Source organism: Orussus abietinus, unplaced genomic scaffold, assembly GCF_000612105.2.
Source record: "Orussus abietinus isolate OABI.00-Male unplaced genomic scaffold, Oabi_2.0 scaffold114, whole genome shotgun sequence".
Taxonomy (NCBI): domain Eukaryota; kingdom Metazoa; phylum Arthropoda; class Insecta; order Hymenoptera; family Orussidae; genus Orussus; species Orussus abietinus.
This window is the reverse complement of record NW_019394264.1, coordinates 126,663-135,848: the sequence shown is the minus strand read 5'-3', so window position 1 is coordinate 135,848 and position 9,186 is coordinate 126,663. Positions and strand designations below refer to the sequence as shown.

At 37.6% G+C, this 9,186-nt stretch overlaps 2 protein-coding genes across 5 annotated transcripts in view; one reads left to right on the top strand and one right to left on the bottom strand.

Annotated features, from left to right (window-relative positions):
- The first annotated feature begins 76 nt into the window (after nt 1-76).
- LOC105701568 (out at first protein) lies at nt 77-8,541 on the top strand. 2 transcript variants are annotated; one of them, XM_012428416.1, is made up of 4 exons: nt 77-570; nt 967-1,080; nt 1,180-1,498; nt 8,377-8,541. In XM_012428416.1, the coding sequence occupies exons 1-4, from the start codon at nt 475-477 to the stop codon at nt 8,502-8,504; spliced, it is 657 nt and encodes a 218-aa protein (XP_012283839.1). In that variant the 5' UTR covers nt 77-474; the 3' UTR covers nt 8,505-8,541. The 2 variants fall into 2 exon arrangements, with proteins under 2 accessions (XP_012283839.1, XP_012283838.1); XM_012428415.2 differs by lacking the exon at nt 8,377-8,541 and adding an exon at nt 1,742-5,705.
- LOC105701565 (putative transcription factor SOX-15) overlaps nt 8,461-9,186 on the bottom strand; it is an 80,391-nt gene continuing 79,665 nt past the window's right edge. For 2 of the 3 annotated variants that reach the window (XM_012428411.2, XM_012428409.1), the window contains one exon: nt 8,494-9,014. In XM_012428411.2, coding sequence (XP_012283834.1) covers nt 8,494-9,014 — 521 coding nt within the window. Of the gene's footprint in view, nt 9,015-9,186 lie in introns of all 3 variants that reach the window. The other variant, XM_012428410.1, reaches the window with a different exon arrangement.

Below are 9,186 nucleotides of genomic sequence, written 5' to 3'. Positions count from 1 at the left end.
GAAGCGGCCATTACCCACCAGAGGCCGAATAAAGTTCCAGGGAGAATCGCGAGGGGCGCCACCGTCAGTCGTCGATTGCGTCGTCCGCAAAGACATCGACAAGCGAATCGTATTGACTGCTTCTCCATCGTACTCTTAAATCCCGGATTTATCGGGTCCAGATTCAGTAAATCGCATGTCTCATATTGCGTTAAGAACTTGTGTCCACGATGCTTAAGCATCAGATGGCGCCACTTAATATATATGAGTTTCTGGGACTTGTGAGTATGCTCTCAACTTATTTCTGTAACTGCTGTAACTGATTTTCATCTACGCACGATTTGGTGGGTTAACCGTGCATCATGGTTGATACCGCTTGTCACAGCTTACAATAATGCGAGCGGTAATTATTCTAGTTACAAATCTGCATTAAGAAGTCACTTTTAACGTTGGTCAGTGTACCAAGTAAAATAACGTCCACAACAGAATGCAAAAATGAGGGGATTCAACAAACTCTTCGGAACATGTATAGTGCTGCATTACCTTTGCGGCATTTGCACTACTCATTTGCTGATAAATGTAAAAAATCAGGTACAAATTCCACCTACGTTTAGTCATACACTAGTAATTGTTATAAAAGATGTAACTAATAGGAGGAATTCATTATGTTAAACACTAAGACTTTTCAAAATGGGTTAGCCCATCCATGTTAAGATATGTTCAACCAATAGTTTGTTTTTAACGTAACCTTTTAAAATGTTAGTAACGAGTAGATTATAGATAAATTCATTTATGAAACTATAATTATTAAGATTTGTAGTCATATTATTTTGGAGTATGCAGTTGCTCCGAAATTAGATGTAAAAGATAGGTTAGTTTTGTGGTTACTGTACTGTACTGTACAGATTTTGTGATTGCAATTATTTTTGTAGTAGATTGTTCTATAGGCATTACATTATTACTAAATTTTCAATGTTTTGTCAACAGGGAGGTGATATTCTTTTGGAAACAATTACGTCCAATGTCACAGAAGATATGATCACTTTGGAGTTCCAACGTTCGGATGGTACTCTAGTGACGCAACTAATTGATTTTAGAAATGTAAGTCTTTTAAAGACTACTTATTGATGTCTTACTTATTGATAATGTACATGTATTTTAGAATGGATAATTATCAAACCAAATTTTGTTCTCGTCTAGGAAGTTCAAATTATAAAAGCACTAGTTTTGGGAGAAGAAGAACGTGGTCAGAATCAGTACCAAGTTATGTGTTTTGTTAACCATTTTTACAAAATGGACTTTATATCCTCGGATGCGATGTCTAAGCTACGCCAAAAAAATCCTGGAACGATACGCATAGCAGAGGAAGATAGAGGTCATTCGAACTATACAATGGATTTGTTTTTGGATGTATCCATGTCCAAAGTCATTTCCAAGCATGTAGCATTACTCTGTGCGGAAGCAGCAGACTCAACATATACAAGACACGAAGATCTGAAACAATGGAATCAGAGACCTGGTAAGTTTTATTTATAAATGTTTTATATCATTTTTGTATAAAATCAAGCACACACACACCGCACTTGTTTCATATGTACAGGAACATTTCATATAATGTGACCAAGTACAACAAATCTTTCAATTTTCTTCTAAAATATGCAAAATTAATCACACAACTCGAAATAACAATGTTCTATCTTCACAATTGAAACATACAGTTTTTGATCATAAATTACATTAAACAATTTTCCATAATCACTAGGGTCGTCAGAAGTAGCACTTATGGCTGCAGTGCGTAACTTCACGTCTGTTGCTACAATGCCATTAGGTGTTAATGACTCAAAGTCGGTATCGATATCAAAGTGTGCTGACACATCGAATTTATGGGCATCTTGTACATGTTCTTTAGAACTTTGCATAGGTTGGTATCCCTGTGGGCTAAAATTTTGTAAAGGTAAAGGTGACAGCAAAAAAGCGCCCAGCACGTATCGATGTGGTATCAAAACGTGCAAAAAGTGTTTTATATTTTCCTACTACTCTAGAATGAAACAGAATTGTCTATGGGATGAATGACATTTCCGCACATAATAAGGCTTTTTAGATTTGATACGTTTGTGTTAGACGTAAAGCTGCATTTGCTCGATATAGATGTATGAAATTTCATATTAACAAGGGCATTTAATTATGTTATTTTAAATGTGCAGAGATTCTTGTACCAATATTTGATAACATGTCTGCGTGAATCTTAGGGAATGAAAAATATTAAGAATACTTTTTCACGGTGAAAGTAGATCAAATGCAGACCGCACATTACTAAATAGATATACCGAACTTCACGAAATAAGTTAATGTTTTTACTCAGCAAGAATTAATGTGCGAGTTGAATGGGAAGTTTTACAGTCGTACAATTCTTTTATAATTATATTTTATCCAAGATTTTACAAAGGAGTAAATTACCAAATCTTATTTTACTTCATCGTGCAGCAAAATACGTAGCTGGACAATAGGACCACATGTGCTACGTACACTTGTGCTGACCAGTATTGACCGAAGTCTTTGTCAATTAGTGTGCTAATAGTCTAGATAGTAATAATGAATTGCACTGGTCAGTTGAAAAGTCAAAAGTTCCGTATTTAGAATTGGTTCTTAGTCCTCGATGACTTTTAACAGTCTTACCGGTTTTCTTTTTAAATAGACCAAGTGCTGAATGTAATTTTCTAATTGACTCGATCTAATTTTATGACCGAAGTCCAGACTTCAAAAATCGCCCATGAATACTGTCGTGATTGTACTTAGGAGCGATCTCATTGTCGTCTGAATGGATGTATTTGTAATAATAGGATATCGTTTGGAAGAATCAGGAGGAAAAGAATTTAAAAAAAATACTTCTTGTCGAAGGAAACATTCCAAAACACCCAGTGTGTATTTACACTTTTGATAATGTACGAGTCTTCAGTACATACATTTCTCTACTTGAATTTACCATAACACGAGACTTTACACAAAGAAACGATTTCCATGGATGTACATAAAACTTGCCCATGAATTTTAAACCTACCACAATGAGCGTGTTTTTATCTTTACATTTCTTATCGTAAGCGTTTTAACCTTTCCATATCTTGTAAAATTGATAAGTTGTGGGCCAATCGTCATTCGTTACTAGAAAACCATTCCACGTTTAATTTTCTTTAAAGTATTACTTATTCTTGGATCATAAACACGTAATCTAAAAATGATATTACGAATCGTCCATTTTAGACAATTGTGCTACACTCTGCGTGCGGCTATATCGACTTGTTGAAAACATGGTACGATAATACAAATAATCATGACTCAATACGCTGCCACATTGTATACGTATATTCCGTTTCAATTGTACATAATGTTAAGGCTTTGCACTCGAGTGGTGTCTGTAAGACATCATACCTGTAAGGTATAATAGATTATGATATTAATTCGAGTGCAAAAGGGCCGAATATATTTTCGACAAATGTCGAGTACCGTGCGTACGAACAACCGGTAGCTAATGATAAGTAAGACGTTAATCTTGTACAGCGTAATTAGTAAATGTTTACGAAGGGGGTGGACACAGTCCAAGAGTCAAAGATCGGCGTCGCTTGCATAATTTCATTTACATGTGGACCTAGGTGTATGTATATAAATATTATATCAATTATCATCGGGGGAGAGAGATGTTTTTTAGCGGGCCATCTTACAAAAGACTGCGAAATCTGTCCATTTAATGCTAAAAATATCGACAAGCGGTTAATGAGTCCTGCTAAAATCAAATCGACGGAACGAACGTCACGGTCGCTGCTCTCTGTGCTTCCTTACGAGAAATAGTCTTTACCGATAAGAAATGTCTTATTAATTTAACAATTTATGGGGGAAACGGTAGATCGGGATTCAGCTATGCTTAACGACTCATCGTACGAATTAATTCTTCAAAAGCCGTTCGGACATTTCTAACCGAGATTAGGAAGTTCGTCGAAGGTGCTTTGTAAGGCTAATTGCGAGATTTCATTTCTTAACAGTGAACACCGAGATAAACAATTGGTACGATGACCGATTGATGGACAGAAGAACATTTAAGGGATATTTTGATGCTTTCTTTAAAATGACGTGTGTTTTATGTCGCATCTTACCGTGTCAGTCTTTACAATCAGCACAAATTTTATTCTAGTTCGTAGAGAATATGTTTATTGGCCGTGAATATGTATTTTACATCTCAGTGGAGTAATCGGTTTTTTATTCCAACATTTTACCCGAGTGAAGGATTTTTTAATACTTGAGTAATTTGTATATTAAGCAAATATTTTAATACATGTCCGTCGTGTAGCATGTAATATAGTATGTCCATTAATCAAGTGTATTTAAAAGTGCACTTGTCAATACGAATTGTTAACATTTAACGAGGGCTGGGATCTTTACAGTCGTTTCGGGTTCGAAGAAATGAATTTCTCGTTATTCACGAGGCAGCTTTACAGTAGCAAATTAAATAAATAATGAGAGATCATTGTAATCCTGGAGAATGCTCCGGTAGATAGGCAGCTATCGTTTTCTATCGTGCCTTTGGTGCTACAGTCTCTCGTTATCCAGTGAAGCTTTTCAAGCGGAATGTATTGTAAAAATGTATTTCAGAATTGTACAGAAATAGAGCTAGAGGTGTTCTCTCTGTGTAAGCAATTTGCTCAATTGCTGGCGACAATTGAGTAAATCCCAGTGGTGAGACGATTTGCCGGCCGATTTCGATTCCGTCAATTCTCAAACTCGACGTGTCGTCGTTGCTTGATGTTAATTGTCATTGTTAAGAAATGAAATTTAAACGGTCCTCCTCGAGGTAGCGTTGTATGTACGAATGCATTCGTCTCTGCGAACGCTAGCCGGATGGTAATTCGTTGATCAAAGATACATGCGAGTCAATATGTTATAATTAAATATAATAATTCAAGCCCTGACTATAATGACTAATGTATAGGGATAGCAATACCTATGTATATGTATATACGTACGTACGCGACATGGGAAATAGGCTAAGAGTCATACGCGACCACGATACCACTGCGTTTCTCTTCTTTTTTTTTTAACAACAATGGGTGGACATTTTAACCCCCTAATTTTAGACATTTCGAAACGTTATCATATCATGGGTTTTTATTGTAGCGTGTTTTTTTTTTTAAATCTTTCCATCAGGGAGCTGGCCGATACATTGTACGCGGATTTTATTTCGATATGAGGAGTCCATTTAACAGCTGTTAATTATGGAGCTATTAAAATACGTAACTATACGTAAATCAAAGGGAAATAATAATAGATGTTACCTGCTATTCTAGCAGCTAAGGTGAAACATAATTTACGAATCGGTGCACGAGTTCGTGTGACGTTTGCGCGAATCTATGACACTGTACAATCGAATTTTCTTTTTAATTTCCGTGACACTTCAAAGTTTAGATAGAAATCGAATGACAGAAGGAAATGTGAAAGAGAGAAATCTATAATAGCGGTATTAAATATTTAATATTTGGCTGGAGTATATATATATACGTACCGCAAAGTGTTATCAGAACAAGAGCTGCTAGTTTGTACTACAGCTCTAAAGGGTTTCGAACAAGACGATACTTGACGTAAGCGTAATTGTAATACCACGGTATAATTTGTGCTTTACACATGATGTTGTAATTATATACATATTTTTTATATATATTTAATAAAAACTATGATCCCAAGTTGATTGCCATTAATCCCTATCGCTTGGGATGAAAATGAATTTTAATGAAAGTCTTCGTTCTTACAGTATATGAAATGTTCTAAACCTTCTTCGCATGAAATAAATGCGGGCTTAGAATTTCCCGTATATTGAATAAATAAACGAAGGAGGATGGTAATTATTGTTAAGCTTTCCATATTCAGTACCTACCTTTGATGTTGCGGGATTGATGGTTATTTAGATATAGAATTTAATACACGTTTACGTTAGCATTTTTCAACCATTCATATTATTTATAAAGTCCCTAAATATTTGCAAACTCTCAAGTACCTATGAACTCTCTGCGATGGAAAATAAAAAATTTAGAGATTTTTATTAAGAAAATTTGTCCTGCGATTTGGGCACTTCTATACAGGCTGTAGAGAAATGTATCGACAATAGTATTGAACGACAATGATTATGAAATTATCATCACGGTTTGTATGCCACAATTCCGCGTAATGTTTAATAATGTAATTTATTCCGTGATATAATAATCATTGCAAAAATACTTTGCTATCGCAAGGATATCTGGAAATTTCAATCGGGAAGCTGCAATGAGTTTTACGGTGCGTGTTAAAATATATGAAACGCTTCGACATTTCCGTCTGAACGATTTAAACCGTACTAGGGGGGCGATGGGCAAATGTTGTACGTAAAATTAACATCATGTATTTTCCAAACGTGGACGTACCACAAAGTACAATCGTGTACAGTGTCGGGGAACGCGGTACGAGGCGTTCCCTAAGCCGCACGCTATAATACAAACGAATTTTGATTGGTACATAAAAATGGATTTCTAGCTCTACGAGACAGAGACGAAAGGTAGAGGGGTTGCTTTCTTATTATCGGCGATAGAGTGTCTAGGAAGTAATAATCTTAACGGTACGAAGCACGGGGGGATCCTACATCGGGAATGTACATTTAAAACGAATCTCCTTATTGCGTGCTCAGGAAAGGTGTAGTAAAAGTGAAAAAGGAATAAAAATATAACAGTAATAATTTAGTACTTCCTCGCGTCTCTTACGCGCGACGTCTAAGTACCAGCAGTCTAACTCGCATTCAACTCCGAAGGCACGACCCTTCGATGTACTTTGATTAAGTGATACATTAACGCTAAACTTTGATCGTTACTTTCCCTAGGTATCGCTACGCCCTATATGCGTTAATGAACTTCTAAACCTGACATTCTATGAGACCTCGGGTCGTCTTTATCGTCTACTGCCGATGGATTTTAAAAACTGATTGAATTCCACATTAAAAGCTTTCCGACTTTGTCGACACCTTTAAGCTTTCCAGAAACGTATCTTTAAATTTATTAGAGATTCATCCTCCGGTCTCGGCAGCTGTGCCTTGAAACGTTAAGCAACATTTTAACGATTCGGCTTTTATGTAATACCAAACATTTCTGTGGATAGTAGATATTTCGTTTTAGAGGTTTCTATTCGCTGAAAATTCGTCACTTTCCACATCGTTACATTTTTGTCAGAGCTTTCTAATAGATTCACTTTGTCTTTGTGCCTTGGAATGTTAAGTAACATTTTAACGATTCGGCCTTTATGTAATGCTAAACATTTCTATAGATAGTAGATATTTCTATTTAGAGGTTTCTTCGCTGGAAATTCGTTATTTTCCACATCGTTACATTTTCGTGAGAGCTTTCTGATAGATTCACTTTGTCTTTGTGACACGATATGACAATAAAAAAGTGGAGTTGATCGAAAGACTAACGTGTTCGATGTAGTCGTATTTAGTAAAAATCGCATTATCGGCAGAAAACTGGATCGACGGAAGCCTCTCTGAGTACCAAGACCATGATCACTTACCCATGAAACACTCTACAATCAACAAATATCTTCAAATACCTCGTATAGAAAAGCATTGTTCCAAAAAAAAAAATCCACGGGTCAAACGAACCGTGAAAGTGTTTTAGGCTACTATGGAGTGATTACTGAAAGAATAATTGAGAAATGATCAAGCAACATTAAACGCGTTTAAAAAAAAAAAAAAAAATAAATAAATATACCAGGAAGAAAGACCAATTTGCACGATCGGATTACATGATTTTTTTGATTGATCGATTAGTAGATTGCCATAATATCAATTCAATTTATAACATCAATATTCAAAGGAAGGAACGAATGCCCGCGCCGAGAATGAATTTTAATTACATCTGCTTTACGTCTCCCAAGAGTCGTGGATAAAATCCTTACGCCCCTCAAGACAATATGAAAAACAAAATAGACAGAAATGGATTAACCCGATTAGATCTATCGCTTCTCAATTGGATTCGGTATATACAATGAGATCTCAAGTGTTAAGACTTCGCTCTACTTCCCGCTCTCTTCCTTTTCCCACCTCTTCGTCCCATTTCCCTGGTCTACAAACAAAGCGAGGTTTCCGACATAATTTCCATTAATTAAGAACAATACCGTACAACAATCGGGGGGAGCGATACAATTGAGTCTTCTAAATAATTAACCCGGCTCGCGGACGTCAGGGTACCTGTCGATAAATCTCCCGGAAGTCGAGGGAATCCGCCCGAGACACCTTCCATACCTAATCACGATGTCGAGTGTTACATGGGTACACCAAAACGCAAGTATGTACAGCGTTTAACTGAAATTACGTAATATTGTCGGTGATTTCAGTGCGGGGGCCGCCGAGGGACGTCACCGGTGAGCCGCGTAAACGTTTCCGCATAACCGACGAACGCGTAAATCATCACGGGGGCGAAATAGCTATCGATTACACCCAGTGGGACCTCACTAACTGCTGAAACACGTCTTGCGAACGTCAGCCAGAATCACACTAAAGTCATCGTCAGGCTTAGTCACGTGTTCCAAGTTCTGGGCCTGTTGGGATTGTTGTTGCTGTTGGTGCTGCTGCTGTTGTTGCTGATGATGCTCCTGGTACTTGGAGACATCCATGCTCTGGTGGTACTGATCCATGTTGTGGCCCATTCCCACGTTGCATTGGTTCTCTTTGCTCTGGTCCTCCACTATGCACTGAGTACTCGACAGGTCTAATTGGGTCTGTTGAGGCGCGTAGTACCGCAAATCGCTCGCGTAATTGTGATTGCTGTCCAGTAGGCTTTGGGATGTCAGGCTCGAATGCGCCACGCTGGTCGGATGCGAGTACTTGAAGTACTTTTCTAGCTGCAGGGCTTGCTCTTGCTCTTCCTCGGTCATCCCTGGGTCCAGGTGACCCATCACCACCTGTTGCTGACCTGGACCCGAGTCCGGCTGGTACTCCTGGTGATGTGGCATCTGGTACCTGTGGGACACACCTAGGACAGATAGAGACACGTTTTAATCGTGAATAGGTGCTCTCGCACGCAAGGATTAGATAGAGATACCTTTTAATAATGAACTGGCGATGAGAAAGTGACGACACGGAAGTCTCGTTTATGAAACTTTCCTATGAACTGGGTGCATCGAAGCGCTTCAAAGCTTACAACG

What these genes read in the sequence shown, in the direction of transcription:
- LOC105701568 (XM_012428415.2), top strand. Translation starts at nt 475, where the DNA reads ATGAGGGGATTCAACAAACTCTTCGGAACATGTATAGTGCTGCATTAC. An exon ending in AACTAATTGATTTTAGAAAT is followed by an intron (nt 1,081 to 1,179) that starts GTAAGTCTTTTA and finishes GTTCTCGTCTAG; the next exon opens with GAAGTTCAAATTATAAAAGC. An exon ending in ACAATGGAATCAGAGACCTG is followed by an intron (nt 1,499 to 1,741) that starts GTAAGTTTTATT and finishes CATAATCACTAG; the next exon opens with GGTCGTCAGAAGTAGCACTT.